A 26732-nucleotide genomic window follows, 5' to 3' on the forward strand; every position below is an offset into this window, starting at 1 on the left:
TAGCACCTTTGTTCGACATCCCTAAGCCCGTTTCCCTCCGCGTCGGGCATCGTTTCTAAACCCTCCTGCCTGACGTTGGAAGCGGCGCCTCTGCTGTCTGACCCCTTCCGTTTAATCCAAGTGTATTTCCAAGATGCCCTGTGGCCACTCCCCTGGTCAGCCCACCCTCCTCGCCCCCCGGTCCCCCACCTTGCTAGCTCTAGCGTGTGTAAGCTGCAGGGCCCACCTGTTCCGGGGCCCATTTTCTGCGTTCCTCCTCCGAAGGAGAACCCAGGAATCCACTGCTCTTGAAATCTCCCCTAACTACTCCAGCCTCTCCACACCCCCGCCTTCTCTGAATCAGTGCTCGCTGTACCGTTTTAACACGCTCTCCATTCTGTATTTTTTCTATATCATTCTCTGATTGAAGCTGTATTTCTTCAACTCTGGGATAAGCTCCAGGAGGGCAAGTTTACAGCTCATTTTTCTAGGCTACGGCGGACAATCAAAAACTATCTGCAGACTATAAGCTGCCGTCCACGGGGAAAGGAAGATGAGTGTCTGAGGTCCCAAGGGTTAACGTGATGCCTGAGGTTCTGTTTGATCAAATATGACTTTCAGGTTTTAAGTGAATAAAGCTCACCCCTGCCCACAGGCCCTGACTTCCAGGAAACATACAAAAATCACCTGGAAATCGGAAACTCCAATATTGTTTCAAGTAAGTAAAGCATACACTGTGTACTTGTACAACATCGCTTAGATTTTTTTCTCGATGGGAACTTGGTGTATATAAAGTGAGAGAGAGAGAGCAATGAACGAGAAGACATGAGCTCAGATTACATTTTGAGAGAGAGGCCATTTCAGGAGGCGGTACCGATTACAGGAAGCCTCCTGATTACGGCAGCAGGACACTGCTCCCTCCCCGGAGACTCCAGTAGTTCTTGGGGGCTGGGCAAGGAACAGCAGTCTGAGGGCTGCAACAGGTGTACCTCGCCGGGGTCCTTGAGTTTCTTTGCAGTTTTGAGTATTTGCTTTTGAATACGGGGAGCAAATTTCAAGTTGATCAGACAACGGTGCTGCTCTGGTCTGTAAGATGCTCGCCCCCATCAAACATCTATGAGTAGAGGCCTCTAGGAACCTGCTCTAATTAGGTCTGAGAAGTGAGAAGGAACCACGCTCACCAGCCGGATTCTCAACAATCCACAGCCTTCTCCATTTTCTCAGCTTCTGCACCGCAGGCTCTGGGCAGGTTTGAGAAAAGAATCAGGCTTCTAGCGATTGCCGTTATGCGGTGAGATGATGTTCAATGATTTTATGGGGGCCATAAATACAGGCTATTATGTGACTTTCACAAAACAGCAGCAGTCTCCACATGGAAAAGTCACCTGTGGATTGCTAATTAAGGAAGGAAATAGTACAGCTGTATTCCAAACGATGAGCCAGGTAGCAGACATCCGTATTTGAGGCAAGCTCTCCACAGCAGGTAGGGATGTTAATCAAAAGATGTTCTACAAATAAAGTGCAATTACACTAAATTCCGTTGCATTCCGTAGCATGATCTCTGCTCAAAGAAAATGTCTCCAATTACCTTGATCATACGATGCTCTTCCATACACAGTATCCATACTGTGGGCTTTTTTTGCAGCCAGGAGGAAACCGCATGCTTTCTACTTACTAGCCAACTCCCCAATTTGTACAGTTCCCCGAGGATGCCATCACTCTCATGGGGAAGATGGACTGGATAAGAAAACTCGCGTAACCTTTCTCCATACACGATTTCTGCCCGAGGGACGTTCGTCTAACCAAGCTTTACTAAAAACCCATCAGACACGGAGGCCAGACTAGGGATGAGGTGCCCAGCTCAGAGGGAGAGTGAGTGGGCCGCACACCTGGCATGAGCAATCCCTACATCTCAACCATCCCGTTAATACCCGTGCAGCAGACACACCACTGAGGCACTGAGGACTCAGTGGGATAGCTAAATAGACACGATGCATTGGGTATCAAGGGAAAAGAGAGCGGAGGGGGTAAAGATGGTGGGATGTGAGAGACCCCAAGGGCACCGCTGAACAACAAAGAAAGGCTCCATCAAACAGGTTGTCTTTTGACTGGGTTCCCAGTTGCGCTGTAATAATTAGACAAGAGGACATATATGGAGACACAATGTGCCACAGGCAAAATATCTGTAATATATCTTGTAATGTAATATATTATATATATTATATAGTAATATATTATATATAATATATATAATATAATGTAATATAATATATAATGTAATAATGTAAAAATGTAATGTAATATATCTTGTAATATCTGTCAGCTTCATTCTACACAATTAAAAGTGGAAGAAGGGCAAAGTGTCTGTATCACAGCATCCTACACATGTTTCTCTGCTCAGGCCAAGGGGGCAGCCTAAAAGCTCAGGGAAGGTGCAGAAACTAATTTCCCAGCCAACGCCTTCCATGGGCAGCTCTCAGTGGGAGGGGGGCCTAGGGAGGCATTGCTCACATCAGGGCAAAAATATACCCCTTCAAAACTGTCATCAAGAGGGAATAAACTGATCCACCGAGGATAACCGCCGCCCCACGTAACCTGAACCTTTTCATAAGATCGAGTCTCTAAATGTAGTTGCTCATTTTTTAATTCCAACAGGCTTGGTTAATTAAAGGCCTCCTGATCTCTCCTCTAACCGAGACCAGATCTCTGTACATTGCAAGAATCAACCACCTCTCATTCATGCTGTCAGCCTTCTATGCCCCAACTTCTACAGCTCGAAAAGGGATGAAGACAGACCCAGAATACCGACTTTCAGGAACTGACCTTCCCAAGTAATACCTGGCCATCTCCAAAGCCAGGGGCCACGCACACATGAACTCACCTCGCTGTCACTGACTTCTCTGTCATTAATGATAAAGCGGTAGCTGGCGTCGGGTGATAAGTGCTCAGCCTGCAGCCAGAAGCGGACCTGGCCCTTATCAAAAATCTCATAAGCTAATTCTGACTTCAGAGGAATTGCTACAGGGAGAAAAGAGACCACAAGTCAATAATGCGTGAATCCTTGTGAGAAGGAATAGCTGTGCACTATAGGAAAATATCAATCCTCATTATTAAATTTTTGGAGAATGTGAAACCCCGGAGTATTGAACTGGATTATGAAAACCAAAACAAAGAAATGAGACTCTAGTTGGCCTGGCGCTGCATTCAAAGCCTCCATGCCCCGTGAAGCCTTGCACGTGCACGGTCTGCTTTCCTGATGGGCCCGGTGAGCACAGATGGATATATTCTTTCTGAATTCAATGTAATCCAATAACTGAAGATCCCATTTGATACAATTCTCACTTGGATTAAACAGCCACGCTCAACCCGAAATCCAAAGCACTGCATGCCATGAAAATTGCTACACGTTACAATATTAGCTAATACTTGTTTTGAGCGAATTGTTGACAAGTGTGTAAAAGCTGGCACACAAAACGAGGCCATCCTCTCCCCCGAGCGTCCCTTCCAGAGCTGCACGCGGTAACGAACATGCCTTCCCACAGCGCAATCCTGCTCTGAGCTCCAGGCTCACTTACTGGGATGTTTTATCTCATTGCTCAGCGTCACCAAACGTTCCATCTCTAAAATTAAGAGAAATATAATCACTGGTTTTGACCTGTACGTTCAGAAGCTGGCTTAAAAGCAAAGCAGAGATTAGACATCACATCACCAAGTTTAATTTGAGGCTGTGAAAAAAATTAGAACTGGGAGTTAAAAGGAGACATGGGATGACTGTAACTTTGAATACTCCCTCCAGTGAATGACCGCCTGCAACTAAGATCCTCACCGTTTAAAGAACCCACTTACTAACGGGACCCGTTAGGACGGGTTAGGGCAGAGGTTCCTGGGAGTGGGGGGCACTGGGGGGGCAGGTGTATTCCTCGAAGAGAGGAAGACCTACAGAGGGGGTATGTAAAGGGACCCATCTCCAGATCCTCTAATTCCATATGAACTCTTTCCTGAAGTTGGTCGTTAAAAGCGTCCTGCTTCAGCACCTCTCTCACCCACCCAGAATTTCACTGTGGTGTATTATCATGAATTTAAATAATAAATAATAATGATACATTAAAAAGTAAAAATGCACTGCTCCCGAGACTCCCAAGAGCAAGTTAAGAAAAACTGAAGGTTCTAAACCATTTCTTTCCTTTTCCCTCCTTCCTTCCCCCTTCCTTCCTTCCTTCCTTTCTTCTTAAAATTAGCATTTAGAAATGAGACCATGGTCACCAAGGTCTGTATGCACCTGTTTATTTGAAATGAACAATGAAGCAGACTTTCTGTGACCAGAAGTAACTCCACCTAGACGGCTGATCTGAGGGTGAGGGCTGACACCCCCATTAGGTCTCACAGTGGGAGCTTCCATACATCAAATGAGCTAAAGGGACAGCATCAAGGTTTTGCCTGAAATGTACTTGAGGTCCGTGTACAGCATAAAATGTGCTGGAAATGCTCCTCCTTCGCAACGATTTAAAATTAAGGTGAAAACGTCATCTGCAAACTTTCAAATGGAGCAGAGGAGTACAGCACTTGTCAGAAGTCTTTAAGGATGTGTTTTGCTAGTAAAGAGCTGTGTGAAGGCCACTGAGTGAGGGTCAGAAAGGGCAGCTTAAAATGCAGGTGAGCAGCTTCCGGTCCCTTCCCACCTTGTCTGTGAGCAGTGAGCTTGCCAGGGAACCCAGGAAGCAGAGATGGTGCAGCCCCTCTGCTGTTCTACTGCTGGTCCCGTGAAATGCACATGGGCTCACCCCAATGCCCCCAACGTCTGCATGGGACCTGCGGACGCCTGCGGCCATCAGACCCTGTCCCCTCCCCACCCGTCCTAGGCGTCCCCCCTTGTATCCCTCTCCTGGGACCACACCCTTCACTGCAGCCAAGCAAGATGCCAGCTGATAAGGAAAGGATTAGAATATCAAACTTAAGGCATTTTAACTGAGGGCCCTCAGGACTCAGAAGCTTTTAAAGGCCCAACGTGGAGTTTTGAGGGTTCTGTCCAATGCTACACAGTTCCGTCCACATCACTGACTAATCATCGTACAGACTTGTAAAACTGGCTCTGACCAGCACGGGGTGGTAGATAAGGGTTGGACACAAACATCAACCCAGGCAGTGGAAGAATCCTCCTCCGGAGGCCAGTTCATTGTCTGCGGGACTCAGACCCCGGCCCCCGCCTAAGAGAAATGGCTGCTTTTCCCCGGGTCAGAGTAAACCGACTTCCCTCACTTCTTTCTGCTGTTTGCTGTTTATAACAGAGCGAGTGATTTTAACTATGGAAATTAAATATTATTTCACACACATAAAAAAATATATACATATAAACGTGTGTGTATATATATACATGTATGTGTTTTCTTTCATCATCTGATTATTCGATTATTCCATGTTGGGAGAAAAGGGAGGATTCTTGCATCTGTGCGCCTCTCATTAATTTTACGGACTTATTTGCTAATATGCTACTTGCCAAACTAATGAAACGTAACTAAAACTCATCTCTAAAAGTACACGTGGAAGGCTATAAAAGCAATATATACAACAAGAAATAAAATACTCCCGGATCAGTGATTTCTTTAGTGGCTAGAGTACAAACTCAAGAGTTTGTGTAATTTCCAAAGTAATTTTTGGCTTTAAAAAGGATTCCCCGCCCCCAGCCTCCTGCAAACACACACCCCTTTTCTAAGCAAATCAGTCTTTTCTCTGTTAGGGTCAATCTTTGAAAATGTTATAAAACCCCCAAAGGGAAGCCTATGTCCTACAGGTGTTACCTTTCTCATCCAAGACAAAGCTGGAGGACACACCATCCGTGTCACTGACGGACACAGAGTAAGTCCCTAAGTCCACTTTATCCAGATTCTTAAAGTACAGCTTCGAGCTGAAAGGGAAGGAAAGCCGGTATGTTAATTACTGTGTTTGCAGGCGTTCCTAAGAGGTGGTGATGGCCAACTCTAGAGTGGAACTTACTGGTCCCCCACGGTCTCGACCTTGAACCTCTCGTCACCTGCAATGTCCTCGTAGGATTTGCACCACGTGAAGTGAGAGGCGTCTGTCATCTCCTGGCAGTCAAAGCTCAGGTAGATGTCGCCTTTTTCATCCACGCCCGCGCTGATCTCCTTGGTGCCTGCAGGGCGAGAACGCCAGGGAGCATCTTAGGAACACGGTATCCTTCCGAGTCCTGTTTTTGGAGGAGGGATGGCCCAGGCGGAGGGCTTGTTTTACATCGAATCATCAGGCTTTGCCTAGGGTCTACCCAGGACAGCGGGCAGATGTGAAAGAGTGAGCCCTCTGGGCAGCTGAAGGAAAGCAGGGAAGTTCAGGTTTGGGTTTTAAGTCATCACATGTCTGTCCACTTCCTTTTCTGCATCCAGCACCGCTGGAGAAAACCCTCTGGGCTGCCAACCCCGGCCATAACGATCCTTTTGCCCTTTGGGATCTGACCCTTCACCACTCCTGGGGGCCCGGGCAGCGTGGTTAGGGCACTTGTTTCCCACACACCCGGGCTCTACTTTCTCCACTTTTTCCTTCGGGGGATTGTTTGTTTGTTTGTTCCTTTTTGACCAAGTGGACACCTGGCCCAACACAGGCCAGTCAGCATCTGTCCCTTAGGAATCAGAACTGGAGGAGAGACGCCAGCCTGAGCCAGGTGCACACAGACGCGCCCCTTCCAGGAGGACAGAGGAGCACAGAGCCGGGTGTGAGGGTATCCATGGAGCCAATCTCCAGGGAGGGGAGAAATCCAGAGAAAACATGGTTTCCGGAGATCCTTCTCCCCACGTATCCCGAGAGCTCACCCCCCTCTCCTCGGAAGCACTTCCCCGCCAAGGTCCCCTCAGCTGGGCTCTTACTACTTTAACCAAGAGGATTGCCAGCGGCTTTATAATTTCTGATCAAAACTCAGCAGTAACATAAAAGACCATCGTCATCCCTGCACGTTCTACTGCTGAAATGAAGACCCCGCCACCCTGGCAGAATGACCTCACGTGCCCCTTGCTGCCCAGGATGCTGGGGGGGGGGGCATGCAGTGGGTCTTTGAAGACATGCTGTACTGTGTCTGTCAATCCAACTCCTTCTATAAATGTGACGGGTACCGTCCATGCATCTGCCGTCCATTCACACACACACACGCATCCCTCCTCCCAGATCACCCTGCTGTGAGGTTTGCCCTGCTAACAGCCGAGCAGATGAGGCTCACCTGGCCTGGCCTCCACAAGTACCGGCTCCGACGTGTCTGAGGGCTTCCCCACCCCACTCGCATTTACTGCCCGGACACGGAAGATGTAGGTTTTTCCTTGGTGCAGGTCGCAGACCTTGAAAGAAGGAGGAAACGTCACATGTGAACAGACAGATGAAAATGACTTCATTCTTCATCACATTTTATTACAGACGTGTTTTCTTTTTACAAATAGCCTATTCTTCCAGTCGGAACAGCCATACAGAGGAAATGCAGAAGGGAAAAGGAGACGGGCAGGCTCATGACCTCACTTGGCGAGAATAAACAGGGTTGCTACTGTTCTGATATATCCTCTTCTTTGTTCTTTGCATATTTTAAAGCAGAATTGAAATCATATCATCTAGTTTATAATCTGGTGTTGATATTTAACATAATTCTACGGGAGTAAATATCATTTCACATGTGATTTTTTAGTTTGTGCAAAATATCCTATCATTGGGGCAATATCAAAATTAAACCCATCTTGGGCTTCCCTGGTGGCGCAGTGGTTGAGACTCTGCTTGCCAATGCAGGGGATACGGGTTCGTGCCCCGGTCCGGGAGGATCCCACATGCCGCGGAGCAGCTGGGCCCGTGAGCCATGGCCGCTGGGCCTGTGCGTCCGGAGCCTGTGCTCCACAATGAGAGAGGCCACAATAGCGGAGGCCTGCGTACCACACACAAAAAAATTAAACCCATGTCTTATACATCTACGGATGACGTATATTGTAATCTCCATTGATAACCAAAAATAAAATGTATATTAGCTAATTTCTAACGAATTCATTTAGCTGGATTCTGAGCAGTTTTTATTCATTCAGAAGACGACACTGATCTTGTTTCATGTTGTCCAACTGCTCTCCAGAGGTTGCTGTCCATTTACCTGTCACTCAGGTGCGGCCTTTCTTTAAGGAAGCACATTGCCTTTCTGTCTAAGCCACACCCCAGAGCCCACAACCCAAAGAAGAAAGCCTCTGATGAGGGCAGCTGGGTCCCCGGGTCTAAGCCACTGTCACCACTAACCTGACCCCAGTGACTGGTGAATTGCAGGTGCTAAAAACAGAAGTACTTGGAGAAAGAGGGGACAGAGAAATTACACATCATAATTCTGTCAAATGTGTTCACACTGTGTGTACGTGTGTATGTGTGTTTATCAGATAGACGTGCATCAGCGATCACGGGAACTGAGTGAAGTAAACGTGGGCTTGGTGCGGAAAGACATAATTCTAGTCATCACTGTGGAAGGCACATCAACACAGTCCATGACCGTGAAGTGTCAGCACCACCGGGGGTTGTCAGACGGCAGGAAGCAGAGGAAACCCACCCAGATGGTCCCCACATGCAGTCGTTCCCCACGTCCACGGAGGGGCGGGCGCCTCCTGGAACCCCGCTAGCTGGCAGCAGGGGTACCCGTTCATGTGCACAGTTCCGTGGGGGCTTTGAGCTAGACCCCCGACAGGGATGAAACACGTTCCCCAGAAGACAATGCCTGAGAAGGTGTACCGTCACCTTTAGGTAGCGATGTGCTGTGGTGGCCTCGTTCACGGTGATCCACTCTTCGGAATCCTCTTCCTTAAGGTCCACGAAATACCCAGAGATGGGGCTGCTGCCCGAATACACCGGGGCCTTCCAGAGAAGCACCAGGGACGTGTCCCGGACCTCGCAGAACGTCAGGTCGTAGGCAGGACCTGAAAAGTCAGGTGAGCCTGTGGACTAGTTCACGGGTCCACACGCTAGCCCGGGACCAGCAGGTACGTCTCACAGAGAGAAAGGTGTGCAGGAGAGGATCCTGAGGTACCCGCCCACCTGCTGGGCTGGAAACCCGGGCATCACAGGACTCACCCAGGGAGTCTGACCACCCGGGGAACCAAGCTCTCACCAGCTCCACCAGCCTAGTACCCCAGGCCCGCCTGTGACAGTGACCAAGTCCAGGTCCAGGGGAGCCTTGAGCAGTAAAGGCAGGAGGGGTCCCACCCTAACCAACCACTCTAAGCCCCCCAAAGCCCCTGGGAACTTCTACGGCTTCTCCTTCCACTGACTCTTCCAAGGGGAAAAAATTAATTTCATTAAAACAAGTATCCCCCACCCCAAAAAATAAAGGAAAAGCCACATCATCTGGCCACAGAACTGAACAGTTTCTAGAGCTTTTCAGCTTCAACTTCAGGTCCGTTGTTTTGTCTCACTTTGTTTTGTTCAAACCGTGAGCATATTATCCATGGCATTAGGGGTCCTGATGGACCGGATACAGAGAAATCAATGCCCAGTCCCTGCAAGTTTGCGAAAACAGTTTGAAATGTGGAGCCCTGAGTAAATGCAGAGATTCTGTCAATGTTCACTTTAGAACCAGAGGCCCCAAGCTCCCATGTGCTCTGGGAGGAGGAGACCTGAGTGAAGACACAGTCAGTAAGGTCCTGCTGTCCCTACTCTGGCCCAGCTGGAGCCTCTCCTGCTGGGAGCTGGCCTCCCTCCGCCCCTTTGGGAGAAGTCCACCTGGCGCAGGCCTGCCCTGGACCCGCCTCTGGCCACAGCATCCTCGACTCGGGGGAGCAGCTGGGGGTGGGTGGCCCCACAGCCTCACACTTCAGTGCTAATGACTCCGTGCCTGTCACTGCCCTACCTGTGTGCCCACGGCCCAGACCACAGGGCGGGGCCACCTAAGGCACAGCTCTGCCCTGGGCCTGGCACGTGGTAGTGGTACCAGGATCTGTGCAGAGTGACTGAAGCCTGCTGGCTGCAGAGGCTGGGAAGGCCCCCTCTCCGGCCAGCCCTGCGTGTGCACGCGAGGTACCCAGGGGTGAGTCCTGGAGAGACCGTCTTACCCGGTTCCGGCGCCGTCCAGGCCTCGCACTTGAAGAGCTCACTGGGGTCCGACGGCTGCCCGATCCCCACGAGGTTGGTGGCAGCAATTCTGAATTCGTAGAGTGAGCCTTCTGCCAAGCCCTCCACCTGTTCAGAGGATGTTTAAATTATAGATGAACCCACAAACATAGAAAACAAGCTCATGGTTACCAAAGGGGAAAGCAGGGGAGGGATAAATTAGGAGGTTGGGATTCACAGGTACACCCTCCTGTATATAAAATCGATAAACAACAAGGACCTACTGTACAGCACAGGGAACCACACTCAGTATTTTGTAATAACCTATAAGGGAAAAGAATCTGAAGAATACATATATACACATATGTGTGTGTATAACTGAATCACTGTTGTACACCTGAAACTAACACAACATTGTAAATCAGCCGTACTTCAATTTTTTTAAATTAATTAATTAATAGGTGAAACAAAAGCTGCGTTACGACCCACGATCCATCGGGGGAAAGGGGGTATTCCTGGTTGATTTATAGATGGAATGTGAGGGTGAGGGACCTTGTCAGTAAGTCGGGTACGTGTCTGTGGAAGGTTATTGATCCACCTGCATGTTACAGTCACCACCTTCACCCCGACACGGTTTGCCTCATTCACTCCATAAACCCTCCCCCCGGGGATGACGTGATGACCCAGGCAGGAAGACAGGCTCAGAGACAAAAGCCACAAGGAGCCAGTGGAAGAATGGTGGGCGGGACCTGACCTCGGGCCCAGGCTCTCCACCCTCCACCCTCCACCCTCCACCCCCGGCGGCACCGCACCTGGGGTGTCAAGGGCCCAGGACGGGAAGCATCCTCGCCGGGGGCGGTGGGGAGTGACCTGTCTCCTCCCCGCACACTGGCTGGAGGCCCCTGAGGGTCCACTCTGCCTGGTCGGTGCCACAGAAGATGGAGGGAAGGCCCTGGACCAGACCATCAGCCCTGCCTGGCAGCCCGGCCACTGGATCAAACACAGCATCTGGATGACATTGTCTCTGAACACAGCAGCTCCCAAAGCAAGCACGAGTCACGTGGAGCCGCTTTATCCCCCGGGAGGCAGGTCTGGCCTCGTGGAATGCCGGCATTCAGAAAGTACGCGGGCATTTCCTCCGGAGTTTGGGACCTGACAGCCAATAGTAAGGTGTCCGGGGACAAGCGTTCACAAAACACCAGGATCTTCGCACCGAGCTTGAATTTTGGCAATACGCGTCACACACAATAAAACGCATGAGAAATACATATTGCATAAATATAGGTATTAGCACAGAATCTTGTACAAGACAGGGAATAGACCTCTTCTCCGCCTCCCGCAAAAAATCCCTCGCTTTACCACGTGACTCCTGTGAATGAACAGGTGGGCGTGCTACCCGGTAACCGCGTGAGCTACCGTCACCGACCCGCGTGCTCCGTTAAGTAAACACCTTCTCCCTCATCTCTCTCACGAGAAGCCCCGTGTGGTGGCTCACGGGGAGGAGTGGGGGCTCAGGGAGGTGAGAGCTGTTGCCCGCGGGCTGCCGAGGGCTCGCCTGGAGACTTGGTTCTGCTCTTTCTTACTCCAAGTCCATGTGGCTCGCGCTCCCTGCACCCAGATGGAACGTGTAGTTGGGCAAGAGGCTCACTGGGAAGTCTGAGCACACGCCTTCCTTGGGAAATGGGGACAAACAAGCAGAGGAGCCTCGATCGTCACCGTCTCCTGCGCATCCTGCCCCGAGGCTGAGAGCTCCAGCCACTGGGCTGGAGGCCGGATGCCGCTCACAGCAACACCTGCACCTGCAAACGACCCACCTGCCGGCTCGCCTCCTCTGCTTCACTTCTCAAGAGAAGATGCTCCGTGACCCTAAGTTCTCATGGTGAATTGTTTCATTCACTTTTGTTTCTGTGTCAAATTGCCTAATGTCACTGAACTCTGAGACACAGAACGGGGACCCTGCCCCACAGGAGAAACTGCCTGCAAAAGGGAACGAGTCCATGAGCACCCACCGTCAGGATCCTCTCTTGGAGAGGCGAGGCGTTGACCTCATGCCAGTTTTTGTGGTGAGCCTCTCTCTTGTCTATGTAGTAACCGAGGATGGGTGAGCCACCGCTGAACTTAGGCACCTTCCAGCCCAGGGTCATGGAGTGGCCGTCGCAGTTCAGAAGCGTGATCCCGTAAGGATGGGACGGGACGGCTGCAGGAAACACATCGGGGAAGTCACCCGGATCTTAGTGCAATAACCATTAACCTACCGCGGCCGGCTCCAGCATCTCAGAGGGACGGGCAGCAACGGGAGATGGCCCTGGGTGCCTGTCCCCTCTGTCCTGTCCAGGTCTCCCTGCTCACCATCTTCGCTTGTCTTTGTCTCTTCTTTTAAAGAGAGTAAGTTTTTAAAAAGCTTCTTTCATATACATTTATTGCAATTTCTAAATACATCTTCCAATACATACATCCATACATACATCCTCCAATATTTCAATAATACAAAGGCCAAGAAGGACACTTGAGACAAAAGACGCTCCCCCTCCTCTAAGGAAAACCTTGAGAGAGCAGCTTTCTCATCACGCCCATGAAGAATGACAACCTCACCTTCCACAGCCAGGGATGACCGATAGCCTTAGGCCAGTGAGTCTTAACTTCCCCCATAGTTATAGAAACTTCAGATTAATTCAAATGAGTATGAATTCAAGTTTCCCTTTTGAACACCCTGCTCGGAAATGGACCATCTTTTCCTAACGGGTTGAAGAGGATGTGTCTCTGCTTCCCCCCTCCCCAACTCCGAGCAACCTACGTCCAATCATCCTCTGTTACCCGAGATACAGGTACCCGGGAATGAGCTGGTCTTATTGCATAATTAAAACATAAATGATTGGCTTTCATTTAGTAGGAACGACTTGAAGAGGCTAGTGGTAATGTTTGAAAGTCCCTCCTGGGAAAAACTGATAGATTATAATGAGCTTAAAATAATTAATCTTTTACTATACTACCCACCTAAGTATCATCAGATTTGACATTCCTTAGAAATTCCAGTAATGTTATTCTATCTATTGTTAGATGAGAAATCATAATTTCTGAAGATACTTTTAGATTTAGTTGAAGACAAAAATAAAAAGCAAAACATTTCTCTCAGAAGTGAAAAGATAATACTATGATTCAAAATGTGTCTAAGAGGCGATCGTGGTTCTAAATCTTCCTGAATACTTTTAAGTCATGGGGTCCATTTTATATGAAACAACCAGACCAACATTACACAACACAGAGCTGCACAGATCAAGCTTCCTAGGGCCCATCACTGCAAGTTTGGCCCCGAAGCGTTCTGTGTGGTCAGAATGATAATTTTGAAAGATCACTATTTATGAACAAAGCCACAGAGTTACATAAACATTTGAAATCCTCTGGAATGACGTTAAGTTCCTTGAGCTAAGAATAGCTGAAAAGGCCATCGACGTTCTGTTTTGAACGCACCGATTTTGAAAAGAGACGGTCACACCCTACAGCATACATTGTAATGGGGGCACGTGCGCTTGGAAACCAGTGTGACCCCTGATAATATTTTCTATTTTCAATTTGCATTTTACTAGCATATTATCCTTTCTCCCTCTCACACTGGCATTTCCAAGCCAATTGATGAGAGGTTTCCACAGAACTGCATGTTCTCTGTTCAACAATTTACATCCACTTTTCCCCTCCGGTAATATTCTAAACGGCATCATAAAGGTCTGTTCATGCAGAAATGAAAACGTAGTGGAGAACTGAAAGCTGGCACAGAGTCGCCCATGAATTACTTACTGAGGGCGGCCTGGACTTTTATGACGTCAGACTCCTGAGAATTCTCACTGGTCCCAACAGCATTAACGGCTTTAACTCGGAAGATGTACTGCTCACCGGTGGTTAGGCCGTGCACCACAAACCTGACAAAAACACGAATCGGGGGCGTGAATACAAGGCTCAACCCTTTTTCTTCCTACAATAGACACAGAGAGCATCTTGAACACGCCACGAACATCCGTCACTGGGACTGAAAAGAAGTTTACTTCTTCGAGTGCCTCATGGATGCATATTAATTCCAATCAACACGCCACGTCCAAACGTAAGCCAGCAACAGCCAACGACTCTGGGGCTGAAGGGAGCTGGACTTGGGGGGCGGCAGGGGCACCAGCTGCTGCCCGCGGGCCCCGGGGGGCGCGGGAAGCAAAGCCCTGGAAATCCTGAGTGACCTCACTCAGTGCCAAGGCTCCCCCTTCATTTCCAAGCCCTCTGGTTTTCTCTGCATCGAAGCTCTATTCTAAAGTAGGGTTCCTCTCCTTTCCTAAAAGAACTCACGTCTGTAAAACTTAAGGAGAAGGAGTGACACCACACTGGCTAAGATTTGGCTTGGAGACCGGCTTGGACACCTAACAGATTTTATGTCCTCAGTCAAGTTACCTAACCCCGGAAAGACTTTGTTTTCCCATCTGTGAAAGAGGATCATAGTACCTACTTCTCAGCACAGCCACCTCGCACACGGTAAGTACTCAGTAAACGTGAGCAATAGTTATTTATCTTCGAGTCTGCAAACATGTATCAGGCATTCACGAAATTCCTGCACTAGCATATTTGAGGTGTTTTGTTCTGGGAGCTCTTCCTGCACTCGCTGGCGTGGACTGTGCATAACATCTAACTTTAGCGTCAGTTGTGTCTCTTCTTTTCCAGCCACAGCTTTTTCCAATTTATTGGTCTTTAAAGAGTGAAGAGGGAAGGGTGTCAGAGACGTAATGGATAACCCGTCCGCAGTGGAGGATCTGACAGCTATTTTCCTAAGCGCGTCCTGCGGGAACCCTAACACACCCAGGCCTTCCCTGCAGGCTGTGAGACGGGAGCAAGTCCGTGTCGGAAGGAAAGATGCTCGGCCCCACTGCAGGCAGAGCCGCCGTCGCCCCTGCACAGGAGCCTCTCTCCACCCCCTCCCCGGCTTTGTGCAATTGGTGGCCAGAGGGAGGGCCTGTCAGCTTTGTGAACAAAGCAATTTTAAAAGTTCAAAACATCAATACAGAGAAATAAAACACCCTTCCCGTCCCGGTCGCTACTTTAACTCTCCTGTTCAGGGTACGTCTTAAACGCTGAGTACGTCAGAGGAGATGCTCTGGGGCTTTTCTTCATCGACAGACAAAGCACTTCAGCCACGGGGCAGAACTAGCTCCCCAGCTTCCAGCTCTGCAGCCCCCATGTGTGGGTGAGGAACCCGGCCCGTGGTGTGGACGTCACAGGTGTTCCTGCCGTGGCACCTGCACCCGAAGGCCCAGTGGGTCCCGGGGTGTGTGCGTCTCATGTTTTCTCGGGGGCGAGGATGTCAGGTGGAAGGGGACCCGGGCAGGCAGCACCTGTTGTAGCCGACGGGCTTGTGGTTACAGGGCTCCCAGACGGTGGACCCGGCCACGCAGCAGTCCACGTAGTAGCCAAGCAGGTCCTCCTCATGCTTCGGCTGGTCCCACTGCACCACCACTGACGTCCTTGTGTTCCGGGAGGTGACGACGCGGCCGGGGGCTGAGGGGACCACTGTGCAGGGGGGACAGGGACACAGGCTCAACGACACAGGAGTCTGGGGGCACGCCAGAGACCCACAGGCCCTCCCGTCCGCAGAGCTTCGGGCTTTAGATGAGATTTGGACAAGGAAGACGCTGCAGGGCAAGGGGGTACCCAGGAGGTTCCGGGCAGTCCCTGTGCTCTCTGTCCCCAAGTCCCTCCCTTCCGAAGAAAGAGATTCCCATGACAGAATCTCCTGCCCCTGCCGCCCCTACAGACCCATCCACAAAGCTCGCCCAGTGACGCACGCGCTTTGCTACCCGGGAGGGAACTATGTTGGGATATAAAATTAGCCATTTAAAAAAAAATAGGACACAATTCTATCAGATTCAAGGGACTCAGAATCAAACCATGGATTTCTCCCCTCGCACAATTCAGAATTTCTCTAATCTGTATCTGACATCTTCTGAGAGGGAACGTCAAGCCATATGGGCAAGAAACCCGATGCATTTAGGGTTGGGTTTTTTGGGTCTTTTTTAAAGTGGCCATTGCCTAAAAATATTGCTAATCCATTGATTGGTTTCATAAAAAGAAGATGGAACTTTGGAGAAATGTTGACCAAAACAAGGCAGAGAGATCTTCATCTCTTGTAAAACGGAATTTTAAGGCAATTTGAATTTTAAATCACATGCGACACTAACGTCTTTATCAACGCAGGTGCTGGTTGTCCGACACGGGTGACGTTGTTCGGGGCCCATCCTACAGTTTGGTCACTCGCGCTAACTCACCGATGGTGTCCTGGGCCTGAATGGGGGCGGTGATTTCCGACGGGTCGCTCAGGCCATGCTTATTTGCTGACAACACTCGGAACACGTATGGCTTCCCCTCGGCGAGATCGAAGACAGCGTATCGGGGGGACCTCACGGCCGTCTGTGCGTTGACCCGCTGCCAGCTTCCGCTCCCGACCACGGACTGCAAAGACAGGGGCCTCAATGGAGCCATGCCCCCCAGACCCGCGTGGGGGGAGGGGATGCTCCGCTCTGGCCCTCAATTACACCGCGGGGGACCCACAGCCCACGGCACCTCCGGGGCCATCAATACCTCTGTTCTGAATTTTAGGAAAAGGAAGCCAATTTGGAGAAGGAGGTGAGAAACTACCCAAAGTTGGAAATGTTACCAGAGAACATTTTTACATGAAAGCCAATAACCTGTGGAAGTCTTCAGGGAATCAATACATAGGTCGTAGTTTTAGTAAAGACAGGATGAACTCTAAACAATTAGAGATAATTGAGGAGCGGACGTGTAAAATTCCATCATAACTGCTCGCATTCCAGTTTAAACCTTTTGCTCTTTCTCAGCTATTATAGTAATAACAAAGGGACAGCCACCTAAATGACCAGCAGTAGGGTGGGTACATTATGATACAAAATGACACATATACACTAAATGTAGCCGTTTAAATTACTGTATAAAAAAGATCTTTACTCAGAGGAGAGGAATTGTATCATTTTGTTAAATGTAATACAGGATGCCAGTTGTACGTATGATATATCAAGATATAAAAACCGATGGAGAAAAAGACTAAATATGTCCCACATGTTAATAATGACTATTTTGCGTGATCAAATTATCGGTGATTTTCATTTTGTTCTATATAACATATACGTGTTTTCCAAATTTTCTACGCTGCGTGTTTAAGTTTTATCATTGGCAATTACTTTTAAAACTGGGATTACATGTCTAATTTAGTTTTTTCCTATAGAGATAAGCCCCCTTTGTGAAAGGAATCCTGAGGCAGTAAAAGTTGGGTGTACACTGACCCCACTAAGGCTGCCAGAAAGGACTGGGAAAGCATTTCGAACAACCCAGGCTTCTAGAAATTAGATCCCTGTTTAGAGAAGTCTTCTCTCATTTCAGCAAAAGTGAAGTGGCTTTCTTGGACGGACGCAGGCGTCCACAGTCAGAGGCCTCCTTGGGCCCAAGTATGTTCGCCATCTGGAGAGCAGGGGGAGGGGCAGCAGGGGAACCCTGGGCACACTCAGCAGGGCCGATGGGAGAAAAGGACCCTGGGGCTGAAGGAGGCAAGACAGGGAGGGAGTGGGGAAAACACTGCTCAGGTCTTACAGCCAAGCTTCTAGAAAAGCTAGTGCCCATCTTCTAAGCAGGGCTGGAGGAAGTTCTTCGGGTTCTGCACCCCAAGAACCGCAGGGCACCACTCCCTTCACCACAGCCAAACTCTCAGCACATGAGCCCAACGTGGACAGGACAGGCCGTGCACCTTGGGCTGTGGCCACACGTGGGCTTTCCAAGCAGAGCTCACTCGGGGGAAGACGCGTGCTTCAAACTGTGCTCAGATGCCAAGCTATTAACCAGAGCGCCGCCGTTCCTAGCATCTTGTGCCTGGTCGTGACATAAAGTGGAAATACAGGACTAGACAGAGGACGCTGACTCATCCCTGTGGTTCCTTTTAGGCCTGATAGGGACTAAGGCCCCCAAAGACCACCTTGGACGCGTTGGGGCAGGACCGTCCTCCGTGAGCAACAGAGAGAGGTGGGTGCCTCGCCCGGCCAGCTCACTGGGGAGTAGCCCAGTCCAGCTCCCTCCCGGGCTCCCTGCTGCCCCTCCCTCCCGGAGTCCCTGGACACCACGGCTCCCCTCAGGCTGTCCTGGAAGCTTCCTCTCCCTGATCACACACCCTATATTGCTGCTCACCACCCGTGGCAGCGGGTAGGGAATGCAAGGGTGCCCTCGGTGAGGCAGGCCTCTTTTTTTTTTTTTTTTTTTTTTTGCGGTACGTGGGTCTCTCACGGCTGTGGCCTCTCCTCTCCCGTTGCGGAGCACAGGCTCCGGACGCGCAGGCTCAGCGGCCATGGCTCACAGGCCCAGCCACTCCGCGGCATGTGGGATCTTCCCGGACCGGGGCACGAACCCGCGTCCCCTGCATCGGCAGGCAGACTCTCAACCACTGTGCCACCAGGGAAGCCCGAGGCAGGCCTCTTTTTAAAAGTGGGTTTGCTAGTGGGGGGTGAAATAGGGGAAGGGGAGTCAGAGGTACAGACCCCCAGTCCTGTAGTAAATAAGTCGAGGGATATGATGTACAGCAGAAGAAAGATGGTCAATAACACTGTAATTACCTTGTATGGGGACAGATGGTAACTAAACTTGTGGTGACCACCTCATAATGTATGCAAATGTCAAATCACTACATACTACACCCGAGACCAACATAATACTGTACATCAACCACGTTTCAATAAAAAATAATTTAAAATTTTAAAAGATTTTTAAATGCGTTTGCTGAAACTTGGTCTTTCCAGCACTGGGTAGGTGAGTAGGAAAATGTCTCTGAAGAGGGCCTGAGAAAGCGCCTTTCCTCCTAGGAGGGCTGACCACTAGATTTTCATGATGCAAAACAACAAGCTAGCACCCAGCAGCAAGAAGTTAACACTTGACTCTGCCCACAGGTAAGCCTTGCAGATAAGCAGAGAAAGCTGAGGGTCATTATACCGTCTGGAGCCTGAAAACCGTTCATTTCCATTCTGCCTTCCTTCACCTTGTTGTATTACACATTACTACTGTATGAGAGATATATGCTCACATTAAGAGTTATAGACTTTATGTGTATATTACATGTATTGGATTGCCTAGTACATTGTAATATAAGTTTAGCATCACAAAACCACAGTTACAGGATTCGTATGGTTATACAGGTTTTTCAACAACGGTCCGCAGCCGAATCACAGTCCAGCGATCTGAATGACTGTGTCACAACCTGCATTTTTAGTGCAATTGGACAGACCAAAGCAGGAGAGAGAACACATGGCACGGAGTAAGGATACTGTGTTTGAAATTTAGTTGGTGATGTACATTCAGTGTGTGTGTGTGTGTGTGTGTGTGTGTGTGTGTCTGCAACACACAAACTATTTCTTCCTACGCGTCCAGATCTAAAAAGTCTGCAAACCAATGATTCTGTGTAACCCTTCGCCATCTGAAGTGTGAATTCCTCAACACGATCGCCACCAAGTGGCCACTCGGCTTATGAGCAAACTGAGAGCCGGGACTGCTGTCCCCCTGCCCACATCCGGAATCCTCAGAACTTGGGAGCCTAGAATGTTCCAGCAGGAAGAAAGCTGGCGGCCGCCTCAGTGCGAGGCCCTCGTGTACAGCGGGGAGCCGGGAGCCTGACCGGCCCCCGCGGAGGGTGGCACAGCCTGATCGGGACCTGCTCCTCGGATGCCACGCCCCTCACAGAACCCCTCAGGCATTCACAGCTCAGCCAGTGTCTGCAGCTTCACGTTAAATAACTGATCTGAGAGCTGCCCATCCTTAAAACACATGACACAGCACCACGGGAAAGCCTACAGAGATCTGCTGCTTCAGGAAACCCACCCGGGGTGTACCTTCTCAATGAAATACATCAGCGGCTCCTTGCCACGGGGGGCAGGTGGGTCCCAGCTGAGGACGACATATGTCCTGCTGATTTCTGAGGCGTGGACGTTGGTGGGAGGTCCTGGAACCTGAACATCACCTGGAGGAGGAATCAACACCGTGAGCGCTGACAGGAGCCGGGTCCGCCCGCTTGCCGCAGCCCATCTTGGGAGCACGACCCTCGGCTACTTTCCAGGCATTCAAGGCCTCACGGATCAGTGTCGGCTTTTGTTTCATTTCTATTCTGGGAAAGCGAGCAAACTGCAAGGACTATTTTTCCAGAGCCAAAGTATAATGAACTGGTAAAGATCGTCCAATTACTTCTGTTTCCAATATAAGCCAATTCATAAGAAAGGAATCTAACCCAAAATTCATCCAGAATTTCAGCTGGAAGTGGGAGAGGAATTCACCCAGAAGAAACAGGGCATTTAACCAGAAATGCAGCTCTGACTGTATGGGGGATTTGTGCAGAGAAGGTACCAGCAATGGTGTTCTGCAGCAGGGAAGCCTTCCAAGATGGGGGTCGTACTTTCTCTAAGGGCCCTCTCTGGTTGTTTTCCTTTCATTATGCCCTTAAAGCATGGAAACAATATAGCGACTTCCAAAGCACATGGCTTCCCTTCCTGGGTAGATCTGTTCCACATCCACAAGCATCACATCTATGTCTATATACTTAAAATTCCAGCGTGATACCAATTAGCAAGTAACTATAATAGGACAGTCGCATCAAAGAAGCCCACTGCGTCTCTTCTGACACACGTCTCTTTTTAATAAAATACTAGGTGGGGCTTCCCTGGTGACGCAGTGGTTGAGAGTCCGCCTGCCGATGCAGGGGACACGGGTTCGTGCCCCGGTCCGGGAAGATCCCACATGCCGTGGAGCGGCTGCGCCCGTGAGCCATGGCCGCTGAGCCTGCGCGTCCGGAGCCTGTGCTCCACAGCGGGAGAGGCCACAACAGTGAGAGGCCCGCGTACGGCAAAAAAAAAAAAAAAAAAAAAAAAAATGCTAGGTGTCAGGCGTGTTATGTTTGGATGTGAGAACTTTTCATGAGGCGTGGAGGTTTTCCAGACGCACAGTCCCAGTCATTGCGATACAAAATATTATGAGCTTCCAATTAGATTAGCACAAGATTAAGATGGTTCAAAACGTCCCCAGGACACCTGGGAGCCCTGCTGAAGATCCAATGGTTCCCTCTGGACTGGACTGCCGGGGAGGAATTTAACAGCCGCGTGGAAACGGCCCAAACAAGCCTGGGTTTCATTTCATTAGAGTCCTGTTACCGCGCTCATCACATTTGACAGGCAACAGGGGCGCAGAGGCACAGCCGTGGGCTTACCCGGGAGCATCTGGCAAATGGGTTGGGTTTCAAACAAGGAGCGAGAGAATGTCCAGAAAGGTGCCAAGTGTGCCGGGCAGAGCAGGGCCCCGCCACACCCTACACACCTTCTCTGCATCCACCTGCCGTGTCCACACCTAAAGAGACCCAGGGAGAGGCCCTAAAGAGAGAAGACACAGATCACCCACCCTTGGGTGGCGCAGACAAGCTTCCAAGCTGAGTGGCGGTGCACCTCAGAGGTACTAGATGACACAGGACAAAGGGGGGCAGAGGGGAAATGACGCACGTGATAAAGCAGCGTGGGCGTGGGAACACACCAGTGCAGCGTCGCCTCTCCTGCACGTTCAGATCTGAACGCCTCGCTGTGTTTAGACCTGGCACCTAACTTCGAGACCCAGAGGAAAATGGAATAAGGAGCACTTTATCTGAGGCCAAAACAAGAAGGAAGAATCCGGCTTTTGTCAGCAGGGACTCCCCGATCCGGGAGGAGGCTTGGGTTATGCGGACTCTCCGCCCCACCCGGGGCCGTGCACTAATGAGCCTTGGAGATCTGCAGATGACCCCAGCCCCGGACAGAACAAGAGGACATGCAAACTGGCCCCGGGAGCCAAGGGGAGGACCAAGGAAGTAAACTGATGTCTGTTACTAACACTCCAACCGCTGAGAGGGTCCTCAGAGAGAGAAAAAGCAAATGGAGGCAAAACAAAAAGAGCGGCACGGCCACGTGCCTTCCGGGGTGGGCTGACCACAGCGCTGCTGGGGGCGGGTCCTGCGCTTGCCTCTGCCTCCGGGTCACGATGCTCCTCTGGAGCCCTGTTCTAACGAGCCACGTCAACACCGGATGAAGGTGGACATATGAGATGGAAACACAGCTCAGAAACGAGCTCAGGAAAACACAGTGCTTTCCCAAGATCACACAGCTAGTGGGCGGCTCTGCAGGGGTCCAAGCCTAGGCCTTCGAATCCCAAACCCAGCTTTTCGTTCTATTGACCACAGCCTCCAGAACCTGCCCCAGAGACTCGCCTCTACATCAGTGAAACGTAAAGTTTGTTCGGAATTGTTAGAACGCCCAAGAGGACAGAATTCAAGAGAATGGACAACTGTAAATGAGTTTGCGGCATTCAGAGCAAAGGATGAATTCAATGCGTTAGCTACAAATGACCTCATCCAAAACAGTGCGGTAAATGCTTGGATATATAATAGCAGAACAAAAACCATCGCATTATATCTGCGAGAGCCTATTCTGGCCTTTCCAAGAATGAGGTGTCTACTTTTCCATCGAGCAACTCAAGAGAGATAGGAAGATTTGGATGATATTAAAAGGAGAGCATGGATATTAATTTAAATGTTTGTAGGAAGACACCAACCAAGAGTAAAATGATTAGAAAAGATCAAAAGAGGGACCTTCAAGATGGCGGAGATCACCTTCCTCCCCACAAATACATCAGAAATACATCTACACGTGGAACAACTCCTACAGAACACCTACTGAACGTTGGCAGAAGACCTCAGACCTCCCAAAAGGCAAGAAACTCCCCACGTACCTGGGTAGGGAAAAAAAAAAAGAATAAACAGAGACAAAAGAATAAGGACGGGACCTGCACCAGTGGGAGGGAGCTGTGAAGGAGGAAAGGTTTCCACACACTAGGAGCCCCTTGGCGGGCAGAGACTGCGGGTGGCGGGGGGGGGGAGCTTCGGAGCCGCGGAGGAGAGCACAGCCACAGGGGTGCAGAGGGCAAAGCGGAGAGATTCCCGCACAGAGGATCGGTGCCGACCGGCACTCACCAGCCCGAGAGGCTTGTCTGCTCACCCGCCGGGGCGGGCGGGGCTGGGAGCTGAGGCTCCGGCTTCAGTCGGAGCGCAGGGAGAGGACTGGGGTTGGCGGCGTGAACACAGCCTGCAGGGGTTAGTGTGCCACGGCTGGCCGGGAGGGAGTCCGGGGAAAAGTCTGGACCTGCCGAAGAGGCAAGAGACTTTTTCTTCCCTCTTTGTTTCCTGGTGCGCGAGGAGAGGGGATTCAGAGCACAGCCTAAATGAGCTCCAGAGACGGGCGCGAGCCGCAGCTAACAGCGCGGACCCCAGAGACGGGCATGAGACGCTAAGGCTGCTGCTGCCGCCACCAAGAAGCCTGTGTGCGAGCACAGGTCACTCTCCATGCCCGCCTTCCGGAGAGCCTGTGCAGCCCGCCACTGCCAGGGTCCCGGGATCCAGGGACAACTTCCCCGGGAGAACGCACGGCACGCCTCAGGCTGGTGCAACGTCACGCCGGCCTCTGCCACCGCAGGCTCGCCCCGCACTCCGTGCCCCTCCCTCCCCCCCGGCCTGAGTGACCCAGAGCCCCCGAATCAGCTGCTCCTTTAACCCCGTCCTGTCTGAGCGAAGCACAGACGCCCTCAGGTGACCTACACGCAGAGGCGGGGCCAAATCCAAAGCTGAGCCCCTGGGAGCTGTGAGAACAAAGAAGAGAAAGGGAAATCCCTCCCAGCAGCCGCAGGAGCAGCGGATTAAAGCTCCACAATCAACTTGATGTACCTGCATCTGTGGAATACCTGAATAGACAACGAATCATCCCAAACTGAGGAGGTGGACTTTGGGAGCAACTGTAGACTTGGGGTTTGCTTTTTGCATCTAATTTGCTTCTGGTTTTATGCTTATCTTAGTTTACTATTTAGAGCTTATTATCATTGGTAGATTTGTTTATTGATTTGGTTGCTCTCTTCCTTTTTGTTGATTTATATATACATTTTTTTCCTTTTTTTCTCTTTTTGTGAGTGTGTATGTGTATGCTTCTTTGTGTGATTTTGTCTGTATAGCTTTGCTTTTACCATTTGTCCTAGGGTTATATCTGTCCGTTTGTGTGTGTGTGTGTGTGTGTGTGTGTGTGTGTGTCTGTGTGTGTCTTTTTTTAGTATAATTTTTCAAGCTCGTTATCATTGGTGGATTTGTTTTTTGGTTTAGTTGCTGTCTTCTTTCTTTTTTAATTACTTTTTAAATTTTAATATTTTTTTTAAATTTTAATAACTTTATTTCGTTTTGTTTCTTTTCTTCCCTCCCTCCCTCCTTTCCTTCCTTCCTTCCTTCCTTCCTTCCTTCTTTCTTTCTTTCTCTCTTTCTCTCTTTCCTACAGGGTCTTGGTGCTCTGGCCTGGTGTCAGGCCTGAGCCTCTGAGGCGGGAGAGCTGAGTTTAGGACATTGGACCAGCAGAGACCTCCTGGCCCCAAGTAATAGCAATCGGTGACAGCTCTCCCAGACATCTCTGTCTCAACACTAAGACCCAGCTCCACCCAATGGCCAGCAAACTCCAATGCTGGATGCCCCATGCCAAACAACTAGTAAGACAGGAACGCAACCCCACTCATTAGCGGAGAGGCTGCCTAAAATCATACTAACTTCAAAGACACCCCAAAACACACCACTGGATGGGGCCCTGTCCACCAGAAAGACAAGATCCAGCCTTATCCACCAGAACACAGGCACCAGTCCCCTCCACCAGGAAGCCTACACAAGCCACTGAACCAACCTCACCCACTGGGGACAGACACCAAAAACAACAGGAACTACGAACCTGCAGCCTGCAAAAAGGAGACCCCAAACACAGTAAGTTAAACAAAATGAGAAGACAGAGAAACACACAGCAGATGAAGGAGCAAGGTAAAAACCCACCAGACCAAACAAATGAAGAGGAAATAGGCAAACTACCTGAAAAAGAATTCAGAATAATGATAGTAAAGATGATACAAAATCTTGGAAATAGAATGGAGAAAATACAAGAAATGTTTAACAAGGACCTAGAAGAACTAAAGAGCAAACAAACGATGATGAACAACACAATAAATGAAATTAAAAATTCTCTAGAAGGAATCAATAGCAGAATAACTGATGCAGAAGAATGGATAAGTGGCCTGGAAGATAAAATAGTGGAAATAACTACCACAGAGCAGAATAAAGAAAAAGGAATGAAAAGAAATGAGGACAGTCTCAGAGACCTCTGGGACAACATTAAACGCACCAATATTCGAATTATAGAGGTCCCAGAAGAAGAGAAAAAGAAAGGGTCTGAGAAAATATTTGAAGAGATTATAGTTGAAAACTTCCCTAACATGGGAAAGGAAATAGTCAGTCAAGTCCAGGAAGCGCAGAGAGTCCCATACAGGATAAATCCAAGGAGAAACACGCCAAGACACATATTAATCAAGCTATCAAAAATTAAATACAAAGAAAAAATATTAAAAGCAGGAAGGGAAGAGCAACAAATAACATACAAGGGGGGCTTCCCTGGTGGTGCAGTGGTTGAGAATCTGCCTGCCAATGCAGGGGACATGGAATCAAAATCAAAATCAAAAACATTGATTTCTCTTGCATTCCTATACACTAATGATGAAAAATCTGAAAGAGAAATTAAGGAAACGCTCCCATTTACCATTGCAACAAAAAGAATAAAATACCTAGGAATAAACCTACCTAAGGAGACAAAAGACCTGTATGCAGAAGACTAGATGACACTGATGAAAGAAATTAAAGATGATACAAACAGATGGAGAGATATACCATGTTCTTGGATTGGAAGAATCAACATTGTGAAAATGACTATACTACCCAAAGCAATCTACAGACTCAGTGCAATCCTTATCAAACTACCCCTGGCATTTTTCACAGAACTAGAAAAAAATTTTCACAATTTGTATGGAAACACAAAAGAGACCGAATAGCCAAAGCAATCTTGAGAACGAAAAATGGAGCTGGAGGAATCAGGCTCCCTGACTTCAGACTATACTACAAAGCTACAGTAATCAAGACAGTATGGTACTGGCACAAAAACAGAAATATACATCAGTGGAACAGGATAGAAAGCCCAGAGATAAACCCACGCACATATGGTCTCCTTATCTTTGATAAAGGAGGCAAGAAATACACAATGGAGAAAAGACAGCCTCTTCAATAAGTGGTGCTGGGAAAACTGGACAGCCTCATGTAAAAGAATGAAATTAGAACACTTCCTAACACCATACACAAAAATAAACTCAAAATGGATTAAAGACCTAAATGTAAGTCCAGACACTATAAAACTCTTAGCAGAAAACATAGGCAGAACACTCTATGACATAAATCACAGCAAGATCCTTTTTGACCCACCTCCTAGAGAAGTGGATATAAAAACAAAAATAAACAAATGGGAGCTAATGAAACTTAAAAGCTTTTGCACCACAAAGGAAACCATAAACAAGACAAAAAGACAACCCTCAGAATGGGAGAAAATATTTGCAAACGAAGCAACTGACAAAGGATTAATTTCCAAAATATACAAGCAGCTCATGCAGCTCAATATCAGAAGAACAAACAACTCAATCCAAAAATGGGCAGAAGACCTAAATAGACATTTCTCCAAAGAAGATATACAGATTGCCAACAAACACACGAAAGGATGCTCAAC

General features: G+C 49.2%; 1 protein-coding gene and 1 long non-coding RNA gene across 3 annotated transcripts in view; one reads left to right on the forward strand and one right to left on the reverse strand.

Annotated features, from left to right (window-relative positions):
- Positions 1-26732, reverse strand: part of MYOM2 (myomesin 2) — an 81783-nt gene that overhangs the window by 23789 nt on the left and 31262 nt on the right. For both annotated transcript variants that reach the window (XM_073798727.1, XM_033848854.2), the window contains 12 exons: positions 19938-20065; positions 16326-16509; positions 15396-15570; positions 13825-13946; positions 12042-12229; positions 10035-10161; positions 8725-8903; positions 7199-7313; positions 5971-6127; positions 5775-5881; positions 3555-3599; positions 2861-2997 (listed from right to left, as the gene is read on the reverse strand). In XM_073798727.1, the coding sequence (XP_073654828.1) occupies positions 2861-2997; positions 3555-3599; positions 5775-5881; positions 5971-6127; positions 7199-7313; positions 8725-8903; positions 10035-10161; positions 12042-12229; positions 13825-13946; positions 15396-15570; positions 16326-16509; positions 19938-20065 (1664 nt within the window). The remainder of the gene's footprint in view (positions 1-2860; positions 2998-3554; positions 3600-5774; positions 5882-5970; positions 6128-7198; positions 7314-8724; positions 8904-10034; positions 10162-12041; positions 12230-13824; positions 13947-15395; positions 15571-16325; positions 16510-19937; positions 20066-26732) is intronic.
- Positions 14048-16338, forward strand: LOC141277516 (uncharacterized). Its single transcript, XR_012329023.1, has 3 exons — positions 14048-14125; positions 14352-14541; positions 16255-16338. It is a non-coding gene; the product is annotated as an uncharacterized lncRNA (long non-coding RNA).

Source organism: Tursiops truncatus, chromosome 21, assembly GCF_011762595.2.
Source record: "Tursiops truncatus isolate mTurTru1 chromosome 21, mTurTru1.mat.Y, whole genome shotgun sequence".
Taxonomy (NCBI): domain Eukaryota; kingdom Metazoa; phylum Chordata; class Mammalia; order Artiodactyla; family Delphinidae; genus Tursiops; species Tursiops truncatus.